The following is a 14281-nucleotide window of genomic DNA, read 5'->3' on the forward strand; positions in this document are numbered from 1 at the left end:
CCCAAAAATTTTCTAAAATTTTTGCTTGGGTACTCAAAAAGTTTTTCAAAAGCTACCCAGCCTTTAATTCTGAAATAAATCTCGATACATTTCCATAGGGCAGGACCTACTTGGGCCATGTCCTCCCTTGTTTTCAGGGGGCACAATGCCTTTTTAAAAATAGTTCCCCAGTACTGCCATCTGAGAAATTTTACCCTCAGCAGGCTGAATCTTCTACAAGTGATTATTAAGCTATAGTGAATATAATAAATGTAATATGGTAATAAGTGCACTGTTTGTATAAGTTCATCGAATGAATAGGTAGAATTAGTATGTGGGAGGTTACTAAAATCTCTTGCTAATGTTTACTGCTTAGCCTTGTGGGTATATGTAGTAAACAGTCATTTTATTATGTCAAATTTTGAGGCCAACACAATATATTTATTTTTCCAGAACAAAAATCGAATGTTTTCCTGACTATAAAATAAAATATTATTTTATTTATTTTTTTAAATGTTTATTTTTTTTTTTTTAATTTTTTTTTCAACGTTTTTTATTTTATTTTTGGGACAGAGAGAGACAGAGCATGAACTGGGGAGGGGCAGAGAGAGAGGGAGACACAGAATTGGAAACAGGCTCCAGGCTCCGAGCCATCAGCCCAGAGCCTGATGCGGGGCTCGCACTCACAGACCGCGAGATCGTGACCTGGCTAAAGTCGGATGCTTAACCGACTGCGCCACCCAGGCGCCCCTAAATGTTTATTTTTGAAAGCACACACACAAGTGGGGAGAACATAGAGAAAGGGGGACAGAGGATCCAAAGTGGGATCCATCCTGACAACAGAGAGCCTGATGTGGGGCTTGAACTCCAGAACTGTGAGATCATGACCTGAGCCAAAGTCGGATGCTTAACTGACTGAGCCACCCAGGCACCCCATATATTTTCAAATCTAGTAGGCAATATATGTATTTGTTAAATAAATGTGCTTCACTGGAAGTATAAATTTGTTGTGTTGACAGAATTGTTTCTTCATTAATTTACATTAAAATATTTTTTGGATACTTAAACTTGATTTTATAATAACAGTAGTTTGTTACATTGCTTATTCATGAAACAATTTTGGTCTTTTGCCAGTTTGTATAAATAACACCCAGCAAAATAATGGAAAACAATTTGGGTGTGTGATATAGTGCACAAAGCATGGGTTCTGGAGACAAATCCTGGCTCTTAAATTAACTGACTTGATAATGATGTGTCATTGTAGATTCAGTGATTGTAACAGATGTACCACTCTGGTGTGGGGTGTTAATAGTGAGTGAGGCAGGCTAAGTCTATTTAAAAGAATTAACTGACTTTGGGCGTGCATTTAATCTTCCTTAACCTTAATTTCCTTGTCTGTACAATGGGTGGTAAAAAAGTATGCAAGGGAAATGGTACTTCTCTTCCTATTTTTTAAGACCTTTTATTATAGAGAATTAAGGGTGTATACAAATAGGCAGAATTACATAATAAGCTACTATGTACCCATCATTTAAACCCAATAATCCTCATCCACATCCAGTTGTGTCCCTTCCTATTTCCCATGACCTTGTACTTTTTTGAAGCATATTCTAGTCATAATGCTATTTCATAAATGTCTACTAAGTGCTTATAAAAAATACAGAGTCTTTAAGTAAACCATAGTACCATTCTCATTGCAAAATAATAATAATATTCCTTTATATCAAATATCTGGTCAGTGTTCAATTTCTACTTGTCTCATATATTATACTTTTGTTTCTAGTTTGGTTTATTTTATTTTTTCATTTTTGAATTCAGATCCAATAAGTTTCACACATTGTGATTGATATGTCTTTTAAAAATACCAGTATAATTAATGTACAATGTTATATGAATTTCATGTGTACAACATAGTAATTCAATTCTGTGTGTTAGTACTCATAAGTATGCTCTTAATTCCTGTCACCTATTTCACCCATCCCCCCCCCCCCCCCCCCTGCTTTGGTAACCACCAGTTTGTTCTCTTTATTTATATTTAAGAGTCTGTTGTGGGGGCACGTGGGTGGTTCAGTCGATTGAGCCTCCGACTTGGTGTCCAACTTTGGCTCAGGTCATGCTCTCATTGGTTCATTAGTTCAAGGCCCATATCAGGCTCTGCACTGACAGTGCAGAGTCTGCTTGGGATTCTCTCCTTCTCTCTGCTCCTTCCCCACTTGTGCTCTTTCTCTCTCTTTCTCTCTCTCAAAGTAAATAAACTTTTGAAAAATTAAAAAGGAGCATTTGGGTGCCTTAGTCAGTTAAGCGTCCAACTTCAGCTCACATTGTGATCCCATGGTCTAAGTTCAAGCCCCACGTTGGGCTCTATGCCAACAGCTCAGAGCCTGGAGCCTCTTTTGGATTCTGTGTCTTCCTCTTTCTCTGCCCCACTCCCCTTGCGCTCTGTCTCTCTCTCCCTCTCTCTCTGTCAAAAAATAGACATTAAAAAACCAAAAATAGACATTAAAAAAAAAAAGAAAAAAGCATTGGGGCGCCAGGGTGGCTCAGTCAGGTAAGTGTCCGACTCTTGATTTCAGCTCAGGTCATGATCTCATGTTTGTGAGATTGAGCCTGACGTCAAGCTCTGTGCTGAGTGTGGAGCCTGCTTGGGATTCTGTCTCTCACCATCTCTCTCTGCCCTTCACACGCACATGCTATCACTCTCTCAAAATAAACATTAAGGGTTGGCTTTAGCTCAAGCGGTTACTTCACCTGTGGTTATCAAAATAAACTTTAAAAGAAATTAAAAAAACTAAAAAACATATTTTTAAGGTTTGGTTTTTTTGTCTCTTTTTTGTTTTGTTTCTTCAGTTCCACATATGTGTGAAATCATAAGGTATTTGTCTTTCTCTTTCACTTAGTATTATACCTTCTAGATTCATCTATGTTGTTGCAAGTGACAAGATTTCATTCTTTTATGTGGCTGAGTAATATTCCATTGTATATATACTACCTTTTTTATCCATTCATGATTGGTATGTCTTTTAAGTGTCTTTTAATCTGTAAGTGTTCTATAATTCTTCCCTATTCAGTTTATGGATTGTTTGTCCTTTTAGAGTTTCTCACAGTCTGGATTTTGTTGGTTCCATCTTCATGATGTAATTTAACATGTTTCTTTGTTATTTTTAATTTTTTTTCATGTTTGTTTATTTTAGGAGAGAGAGTTTGAGCATGCCAGTGGGGTAGGGGCAGAGAGAGAGAGGGGGGAGAGAGAATCACAAACAGGCTATGCTGTTAGCATGGAGCCCAACAGAGGGCCTGATCTCATGAACCTAAAGATCATGACCTGAACAAAAATCAAGAGTTGGTCACTTAACCATCCGAGCCACCCAGGCTCCCCTAACATGTTCCTTTGAATTTACTGTAAACTACTAGGACCTAAAGTCTTGATTATATTCGGGTATTCGGGCCATTCCTTTTGAAGTTACTCCAGTCAAGGTTTTGTCCCTACCACTCTGTTGAAATTGCTCTTAACAAGGTCAACAGAGTTTGCTAAACCTAATAATCAATTCCCAAATCTTCGTTTTATTTGGCTTTATTTGATTATAAGTTGCTCCCTTTTTGAAATCCTCTTTTTCCCACTTTCTCCAAGTCCTCAACCTTACTGGATATCACTTTTCTGTCTCCTTTGCTATGCCCTCTTCATTTCCCTAATCTCTAAACATTGGGAGTATCCCAGGGTTTAGAGTTCTTCTGTATCCCACCACAGAGTGGGTAATCACTAATCCAGTGGTTTCAAATACTGCTAATATGCTAAGGACTCTCACGTTTATGTCTCTAGCTGGACCTCTTCCTTGAACTTTATACCTATCTAACTGCCTATTAGACACCTAGTTGTATAGACCTCTCAAATTTAGCATGTCCTAAAAATCCTCTTGATTTCCTCTCCAAACTTGCTCCCATCACTTTTTCCTAATTCAGTAAATGACATTTGCATTCATTCAGTTGCTTAGACCAAAAAACAAAACAAAACCCTTGAGAGCTCTTTTCTCTCATACCACACACCTACTCCATTAGCAGTTCCCATCAGGTCTACCTTGTAAGTATTTTCCACATCAGCATCTTTCCCCCAACTGCTACTTCCCCCGCCCTAGCCAACATTATCCTTTGTCAACTAGCCTACTAACTGGTCTCGCTGCTTGTACCTTTACAGGCAGTTTTTAATAAAGCAGCCTGAGCGATCGTTTAAAAAAAAAATTAAATCAGATCATAATGCTTCTTGAACCAGAACTCTTGTTGGTTTCTCATGTCTCACAATACAATCCAAAGACCTCATGATGGTTTACGAATCCTGTATGATCTGATCTCCCATTATCTCTCTGACCTCCTCTCTTACTCCCTTCTTGCTCACTGTGCTCCAGGCATAGTGGTCTCTTTGCTGTTCTTCACCAAGCAAGCTTCAGCTTTTTCCTTTATATTTGATTTTTCCTCAACCTGAAATGTTCTTCCAGATGTCCATGGACATGAGAAAACATGACTTGTTTTCTCACTTCCTCTGTTTTCTGATTACTTGTCACCCTTTCAAAGAGGCCTTTGACAAACCTGTCTAAAATGGTTAACTACCTATTTGCTTTCAACCCCTCCTTCTATCCCCTTAACATATTTTATTTTTCTTTGTAGCACTTACTACTACCTGATTTGCAAAAAAGAAATGCAGTGTAATCTGCTCCCCCCAACCCTCCCATAAAAGCTTCATGAAGACCAGGTCTTTATTAATATTATGAAAATTATTGTTCACCTGAGCCTGAACAATGCTTGATAGTTGGAGGCAATAAATATTTGTTGAGCAAATTAATGAGTCGATGAATGATAGACTTTCACCAGATGTTAGTTTTTAGTGTAGTATAATGATTAAAAATGCAGTCTCTAAATCAGACTATTTACAAATCCTGACTTTATCACTTTATAAGTGTGAATATGTTTTTTAATCTCCCTGTGCTTCAGTTTCTTCATAATAATAGTACTTGCCTCAAAATTATATTATGAGAGATCACAATGCATTTCGAATATTAATAACACAGATTAGCTATTGTTGTTAATGTTAACTTTAAATATTAAGGTGGAATATCCCCCCCACAATATATTAGGAGCTAGTTAAAGCAGATAACTGACTTATTATTTAATCTGTGTATCTATAAAAACTTGAATATGGGGTGCTTGGGTGGCTCAGTCAGTTAAGTGTCTGGTTTCAGCTCAGGTCATGATCTTGGGTTCAAGCCCTGTGTCGGGCTCTGTGCTGACAGCTCAGAGCCTGGAGCCTGCTTCATATTGTGTGTCTTCCTCTCTGCCCCATCCCCCGCTCACACTGTGTCTTTCTGTTCCTCAAAAATAAAAACATTAAAAAATAACTTGAACATAATGTTCAATAAATACTTAAAGTAGATATGACTTTTTATGTTTTTGATTATAAAGTTTTATTTATTTAAGTAATCTCTATACCCAGCATGGGGCTCAAACTCACAACCCTGACATCAAGAATCACGTGCTCCTCTGACTGAGCCAGCCAGGCACTGCTTTGTTTTTTATTTTTAAAAAAAATTTTTAATATTTATTTTAGAGAGAAAGAGAGAGACAGCATGCACAGGGAGGGGCAGAGAGAGAGAGAGAGAGAGGAAGACACAGAATCCAAAGCAGTCTCCAGGCTCCGAGCTGTCTGCACAGAGCCTGATGTAGGGCTCGAACTCACAAACTGTGAGATGTCTCAAGCCGAAGTTGGATGCTTAACTGACTGAGCCACCCAGGTGCTTCTGTTTTTGATTTTTTTAAAGATTATCTGGGTGGGGGGTACCGGCCTGGCTCAGTCAGTAGAGCATGTGTTTTTATTTCAGGGTCGTGAGCTGAAGCCCCACGTTGGGCATAGAGCCTACTTTAAAAAAAAATTAAAAAGGAATTATCTGAGCCACCTATGTGGCTCAGTGGGTTAAGCATCCAACTTCTGCTCAGGTCATGATCTCACGGTTGGTGGGTTCAAGCCCTGTGTCGGGCTCTGTGCTGACAGCAGTTTGGAGCCTGCTTCAGATTCTGTGTCTCCCTCTCTCTTTGCCCCTCCCCCACTTGTTCTCTCTCTCTCTCTGCCTGTCTCTCTCTCTCTGCCTGTCTCTCTCTCTCTCTGTCTCTCACAAAAATCAATAAACATTAAAAAAATTAAAAAAGAAAAGGAATTATCTATAGGAGCAGTGAGATTAATGAGAATTGGGGATATAGAACAGCAAAATATTATTTTTAAGCCAATCTTGATAGTAACCGCATGTAAATAAAATAGCAGAAAAAAAAATTTTAACACATAAAAGGTATTTTGAAAACGTAATGCCTAATTCTAGAGAGGGTAAGAGAGAGCTGGTGATAATGATGTGTTCCCATGACAGTTTGGCAGTAAATATCAGGAGTCAGAAAAACAGTTCTCTTCCTACCCTTTGATTTTGTAAGTCTACTTCTGAAATTGATATGAAGGGGCAAAATTTCTATATACCTGTTTCCCTCTGTACTCCCCCCCCCCCCCCAAATTGTAGGTGCTTAATACAGGATGGTGCACTTAGTATATTGTGTGACATGTGGTACATGCCTGTTAATATTTGTTGAAAAGCTATAGTTTTTTTTATGACTTAGTGCCAAGACATCTACAATGTATAGTTTTATCTCATTTTTTAAAGCATTTATTTTTGAGAGAGAGAGAGAACGAGCCGGGGGAGGAGTGGAGAGAGGGGGACAGAGAATCCCAAGTAGGCTCCGTTCTGACAGCAGAGAGCCCTATGCAGGGCTCAAATTCACGTACCACGAGATCATGCTAAATAAGGATTTACCAGAAAGAAATTAAGGAAGCAATATCATCTACAATTAAATCAAAAAGAATAGAATGCTTAGGACTAAATTTAACCAAGGAGATGAAAGACCTGTATACTGAAAATTGTAAAACATTGATAAAAGACATCGAAGAAAACACAAATAAATGGAAAATGCTCTTGGATTGGAAAAATTAACATTGTAAAAAGGCCCATACTACCTAAAGCAGTCTACAGGTTCAGTGCAATGCCTATCAAAATTCCAATGGCATTTTCCACAGAAGTAGAGCAAACAATGCTAAAATTTGTATCAAACCACAAACCACAAAAGACCACAAATAGCTAAAGCAGTCTTGAGAAAGAACAAAACTGGATGCATCATGTTCCCTGATTTCACATTATATTACAAAGCTGTAGTAATCAAAACAGTATGATATTGGCACAAAAAGAGATACATAAGTCAATGGAATAGACTAGGGAATTCTGGAATAAACCCACACATATATGGTCAATTAATATTCGACAAAGGAACCAAGAACATGCAGTGGGGAAAGGACAGTCTGTCTCTTCAATAAATGGTATTAAGAAAACTGGACAGCCACATACAAAAGAATGAATTTGTATCCCTGTTTTTTTTTTTTTTTTTCTAATGTTTGTTTATTTTTGAGAGAGAGAGTGGACAGCATGAGCAGGGGTGGGCCAGAGAGAGAGGGAGACACAGAATACGAAACAGACTCCAGGTTCTGAGCTGTCAGCACAGAGCCCAACGTGGGGCTCAAACCACGAACCTTGAGAACATGACCTGAGCCAAAGTCAGATGCTTAACCAACTGAGCCACCCAGGCACCCCGAAATTGTATCCCTATCTTATGGCATACACAAAAATTAATTCAAAATGGATTAAAGACTTGAACGTAAGACCTGAAACCATAAAACTCCTTGAAGAATACATAGGTAGTAAACTTGACATCAGTCTTGGAGGTGATTTTTTAAATTTTCATTTGCATGGAATATATTTTTTCAACCTTTCACTTAAAATCTTTGTGAGTCTCTGGTAGGCAGCATGTAGATGGGTCTTTTTTTTTTTTTTTTTTTTTTAATCCATTCAACCTCCACTGTATGTCTTAGTCCATTTACAGTTAAAGTAATTATTGATAGGTATGTACTTAATTGCTCTTTTGCTAATTGTTTTCGGGCTGTTTTGTAGTTCTTCCCTTCCTTTCTTCTCTGCTCTTGTCCTTTGTGCTTTGATGATTTTCTTTAATGGGTGCTTAGATTACTTTCTTTTTATCTTCTGTGTATCTACTGTAGGGTTTTGCTTTGTGGTTACCACAAGGCTTCATGACTTTTTTTTTTTAAGCACCAGCAGTGCATTCCCTTCGTAGGTACTTAGCAGGCTTTAAAAAACTTGTGTAGAGCCCCTGACTTGGTTGGGTGTGCGACTCTCCATCTTGGGGTGTGGGTTCAAGCCCCACATTGGGTGTAGAGATTACTTAAAAAAAATCTTAGGGGTACCTGGGTGGCTCAGTGGGTTAATCGTCGACTCCAGTTAGGTCATGATCTTGCCTTTTGTGAGTTCAAGCCCACGTCCGGCTTTATGCTGACAGCTCAGAACCTGGAGCCTGCTTCAGATTCTGTGTCTCCCTCTCTCTCTGCCCCACCCCTGCACACACTCTGTCTCTCTGTCTCTCTCAAAAAGAAACAAACATTAAAAAAAAATTTTTTTTTTAATCTTGTATGTGTGATGTCTGGTATTCTACCAATTGCATTGTAGTGTAATTTGAAACTTCTTTACACATTGTCTTGCTTTAAAAAAAAAGGCTGTTTTGGGGCATCTGGGTGGCTCCGTTGTGCATCATGATCTCGTGGTTTGTGAGTTCGGCCCCGTATTGGGCTCTGTGCTGACAGCTCAGAGCCTGGAGCCTGCTTCGGATTCTGTTGTCTCCCTCTCTCTCTGCCCCTCCCCCGCTTGTGCTCTCTCTCTGTCTCTCAAAAATGAATAAATGTAAAAAAAATGTTTTTTAAAAAAAGGCTGTATTGAGTTTGGGGGACTTAGTGTAAATGTTTGCTGTATAAAAATAATTTGAAAAAATTGTATCGGAAGATGTTTAAGCATATTCTAAGAAGTTTAGGGCTCCTGGGTGGCTCAGTCAGTTAAGCTTCCAACTTTTGATTTTGTCTCTGGTTATGATCTCCTAGTTAGTATGATCCAGTTCCACGTCAGGCTCTGTGCTGACAGCATGGAGCCTGCTTGGAATTCTCACTGTCCCACTCTCTGTCCCTCCCCCACTTGCATGCATGTGCTCGCTCTCTCTCAAAATAAATGTTTAAAAATAAATAAAAATAAAAACGAGGAGGTATTTTATAGGAAAAAAATTCAGTTCTGTGGTGTATGCCTGTAATTACTGGGCCAAAATGGAAGAGAAATGGAAACCTAGAAAAGTAATGACCTTAAAAGCCACTTTTTCCCTGAGGGCATTTGCTGGTTTTGGAAACATTAAGTTTTGATGCCTTGAAGGTGTGGAGTGAACAGAAATTAAAGTCCAGAGTCTGCATATGAGAGTATACAGGAGACTTCTATGCCATAAGCTGAGACCCTCAAATGCTATGCTCAGGGTGAGAATAATCTTGAAGTGGACAACCCTTACTGGAAGCCTAAATTGTAAACTTGAATTTATTTTAAGTTGTACTGGACAGGTAGTATTCCCAGGTACCTGACAGAAACAAATGCAGACCTTTTCTTGAGGAATATATTTTTATCCTAGTTCTCAAATTATTTGTGCAAACTACTTTTCGAGTACAAGGCCCATCTAGATATACATGCTAACAAGATACCATGAGCAAGAAAGACAATAATGAAAACAAAATCATAGACTTCAGATATTGAAGCTATTGGTTGCAAATTATAAAGCAAATATTTATAAACAACTATATTTACAGGGCTATTACTACAGCCTGTTACTACAACTGGGTTGGCTGTAGAATCCATGCGTGCAGGCTACTGAAGGCAAATTTTAGAGGTGTGTGAAAAAGATAAAAATAAAAAATGAATAAAGAAATAACAGAAGAAACCCTTCTGCAATACTGATCTCAACTGAAAACTGAACATATATTATGTTCCAGGCAAATCTAACAGAAAGAGAACCACATGAGGACATATTTATGGATTTTCAAGTCTCAGATATAAAGAACGCATACAGAAAAAGAAATCCATAATAGCAAATTTTAGATGAAAATTTAGATGGAAATTTGAAGATCAAATTGTTAAATATATAGGTTCAATTTAGGTTGTTTGTATATGAAGGTAACAGACATTCTTTAAATGTGCAAGGGCTTGGGAAATCTACTGCCCTCCCCATGCCTTTTTGTGTAACATTACTTAATGACAACATTAGAATAACAAGACAAATTTGAAACCTCAAGAAGGGAGACTATTGGAGTTGTAAAGGATGGGTAGTAATCAAAGAAACCATATAAATTTATATATTTATATTTATTATTTTTAAAATTAATTTTTATTTTAGAGAAAGAGCATGCAAGTGGGGGAGAGGGGCAGAGAAAGAATCTTAAGCAGGCTCCATGCTCAGTGTAGAGTCTGACATTGCTCGGTGTCATGACCTGAGCTGAAATCAAGAGTCAGACACTGAACTGACTTAGCCACTTAGGCCCTTCCATCCATCCATCCTCCTTCTTTCCATTCTTTCTTTGTTTCTTTTGTCTCTTTTCTTTCTTTCTTTCTTTCTTTCTTTCTTTCTTTCTTTCTTTCTTTCTTTCTTCTCTTTTGACACTTTTCTTTTTAATATTTTATTTTTAAGTAATCTCCACACCCAATGTAGGGTTCAAATCACAACCCTGAGATCAAAAGTTGCATGCTCTACTGACTGAGCCAGCCAGGTGCCCTGCTATTGTATGTTTTCTAATTTGATCCTGACAAGATTCAAAAGAAAGAGGCAGATCAGGTATTATTCTCATTTTATAGATCAGAAAATAGAAGTTTCAGGGCTACTAATATTTGACAAAGATAAAGTGGTTAGATAAATGGCAGAACCACAACTATGACCTGGTCTAGAATTACTCAGTGTTAGCTATGATGTTATCAGTATTATCTAGGATAACAGGAAAGGTAATATCCTCATAAGAGGTTTTACCAAAAAAAAAAAAAACCTGATATAGGCAGCACTTCAGTGTACTTTCATCCAATGAAAAAAAGTTAATTAACCCAACTTTTAATTCCTGATATAAACTTGATTTTTGTGTGAAGCATTATCCCTTTGATATATTGCTAGATTTACTTTGTTAAATTTTTATGATTTTTGCATGTATATTCATGAATGATACTGTTCTGTGATTTTATTTATTTTTCATAATGTTCTTGTAAGGTTTTACTATCAGGGTTTTTCTGGGATCATAAGTTGAATTGGGAAATATTTACTTTTTTCCTGATCTTTGAAAGAGTTTGTATAAGGTCAGTATTATTTTTTCCTTTAATTTTTGCTGTAATTCTCTAGTGGAACCATCTGGATTTGGAATCTCTTAGTGTATGTGTGGAAATATATATATTTTTTAAAGATTTTATTTTTAAGTAATCTCTACATCCATTGTGGGGCTCAAACTCATGCCCCTGAGATCAAATGTTGCATGCTGTACCAACTGAGCCAACCAGGTGCCCTCTGGAATTATTTTTAATTGTGGATTTCATTTTTTCAAATAATTACAGGACTTTTCAGATATTTTAAATGTAAGTTCATTCAGGTAACAGTTATTAATTAACTGAATTTATTGTTTGAATTTCATTTAACAAAGTTACAACATTTTGAGCTTTAAAATCTTAACGCTAGATATCACTTAAGGCGTTTTTTAAACTTTGATAAAGTATACGTAACATTAAATTTACCATCTTAGCAACTTTTTAGTATACAGGTCAGTACTATTTAAGTATATTCACATTGTGTGCAACAAATCTCCAGAACTCTTTTCATCTTGCAGAATTGCAGCTATACCCACCAAGCAACAATTCCCTACCCTCCCTTTACCCCAGCCCCTGGCAACCACCCTTGTATTTTTTGTCTCTGAATTTGGCCACAGTAGATATTAAATAAGTGGCATCATACAGTGTCCTTTTGTGATTGGTTTATTTCATGTAGCATAACATCCACAAGGTTCATCTATGTTGTAGTGTGTCAGAATTTCCTTTTTATAAGGTTAATGTTCCATTATATGTATATACCACATTTTGTTTATCCATTCATCCATCAGTAGACCCTTAGTTGCTTCTTCCTTTTTGATGTTGTGAATAATGGTGCTGTGAACAAAGGTGTACAGTTATTGGGGTGCCTGGGTGGCTCATTCGGTTGAGTGACTGACTCAGCTCAGGTCATGATCTCACAGTCTGTGGGTTGGAGCCCCACGTCGGGCTCTGTGCTGACAGAGCCTGGAGCCTACTTCTGATTCTGTGTCTCCCTCTCTCTGACCCTTCCCTGCTTGCTCTCTGTCTCTGTCTCTCTCAAAAATAATAAGCATTAAAAAATAATGTGTACAGTTATCATTTCAATACTCTGAACATTCTTCTGGGTGTATACCCTAGAGTTGCTGGATCATACGGTAATTCTATTTTTAATGTTTTGAGGAGCCACAATATTGTTTTCCATTTTATAGTTACAGCAATGGAAGAATTCAAATTTTATATACTTTGGTATGTCAGTAACCTGTATTTCTCTAGTAATTTGCCTATTTCACCAAACTTGAAAATTTATTGACATAATGTTGTATCTTCAATATCTGTAGTGATACCATTTTTTTTTTTTCACTTAAATTGGTCACTTAAGCCTTTTTCCTCCTCTTTTAAAAATCAGTGTTTCCTGGGGGCACCTGGGTGGCTCAGTTGGTTGAGCATCCAGCTCTTGATTTTGGCTCAAATCATGATCCCAGGGTCTTGGAATTGAGCCCTGCATCGGGCTGTACACTGAGTGTGGAGCCTGCTTAAGATTTTCTCTCTCTCTCCATCCTCCTTGCCCTCTCTCCCCCCTCCCTCCACCTCTGCCTCACTCCTCCACTTGCTCTTTCTTTCTAAAATAAAAAAATATCAGTGTTTATCTTTTATGGTATTTTGTTCATTTGTTCTTGTCCTTATTATGTCGTACTTTAAGTTCAGTACTTTGTTGTTGGTCTCACACTCTTTGGGTCTGATTTGTGTTTGCTCATGCTTGTCTGGGTTTGTGTGATTGCTCTCCCCTTCTTTCTACCCCTTTGAAAACAAGTTTTCACAGGTACCATTTTTTTGTTTGTATGTTTAAATGAGGAGAGTAAGTTGGGGAGAAAAAAGTTGAAGTGTTAGAAATGATAGCATCTTTTAGCACTAGGCTTCATCCATTATCAGCTGTACTAAAAATTCTCATATACTCTGATTGACAAGATTATCAAATGCAGCTTATAACTGTGTTACTCTTTTTTTACCCTCTCTTTGGCAGGACCCGTTGGGGCCCAGCCCCTACTCATGGTGCCCAGAAGACCTGGCTATGGCACCATGGGCAAACCCATTAAATTGCTGGCTAACTGTTTTCAAGTTGAAATCCCAAAGATTGATGTCTACCTCTATGAGGTAGATATTAAACCAGACAAGTGTCCTAGGAGAGTGAACAGGTAAGAATTGTGAAGTCATGGAGATTATTTTGCTGTTGATATTTGTTTGCTTTAGTAATTATGTTTATCTTTCACATTTAATAACAATAATAATGTTTAACAGTTGGACCAAGCACACATGGTAATTTGTTTTGAAATTGTACTTCAGGGGCGCCTGGGTGGCTCAGTCGGTTAAGCGTCCGACTTCGGCTCAGGTCATGATCTCGCGGTCCATGAGTTCGAGCCCTCGTGTGCCCATGAGTTCGAGCACAGTTCAGCTGTGCTGACAGCTCAGAGCCTGGATCCTGTTTCAGATTCTGTGTCTCCCTCTCTCTCTGACCCTCCCCCATTCATGCTCTGTCTCTATTCAAAAATAAATAAACGTTAAAAAATAAATAAATAAATAAATAAATTGTACTTGAGAGCTGTGATGTTGGGGAAAATCTACAAATAGCCTTGAAATTTTCTCATTATAGCATAAGCTCACATGTTTTCTCTGTGATAATAGAGAAGGTCCAGCTCCTTTTTACATGCTCTTGAAATCAGACTAAGCATATCTTTTCCATTGCTGTTGGTTAACATATCTGTGCTTTCTTTTTTTCTCCCCTTTACGTGCCCACCTTATTTATCCCTTTAAGATGATGGGATGGTAGCAGTAGTGGGTAGAAATAGTGGTTGTCATATTTCATGCTTTCCGTTCTGGTCCTCAACTCCTGACTTTCCTTCCTTTTATGTAGGAACAAGTACATAATGATATAGAAACATTTATCATTATGCTTTTAGTAAGCTGCTTCTCTCAACCTCCCCCAAATGTATGTGTGTATGTATGTATGTATGTATGTGTATATACATATATGTATGGTTGTGGTT

General features: G+C 37.7%; 1 protein-coding gene across 1 annotated transcript in view; it reads left to right on the forward strand.

Annotated features, from left to right (window-relative positions):
* Positions 1-14281, forward strand: part of LOC102957432 (protein argonaute-3) — a 114261-nt gene that overhangs the window by 5914 nt on the left and 94066 nt on the right. Inside the window, exon 2 of the mRNA XM_042996471.1 lies at positions 13261-13432. Coding sequence (XP_042852405.1) covers positions 13261-13432 — 172 coding nt within the window. The remainder of the gene's footprint in view (positions 1-13260; positions 13433-14281) is intronic.

This window comes from Panthera tigris, chromosome C1 (assembly GCF_018350195.1).
Source record: "Panthera tigris isolate Pti1 chromosome C1, P.tigris_Pti1_mat1.1, whole genome shotgun sequence".
NCBI classification, from domain to species: domain Eukaryota; kingdom Metazoa; phylum Chordata; class Mammalia; order Carnivora; family Felidae; genus Panthera; species Panthera tigris.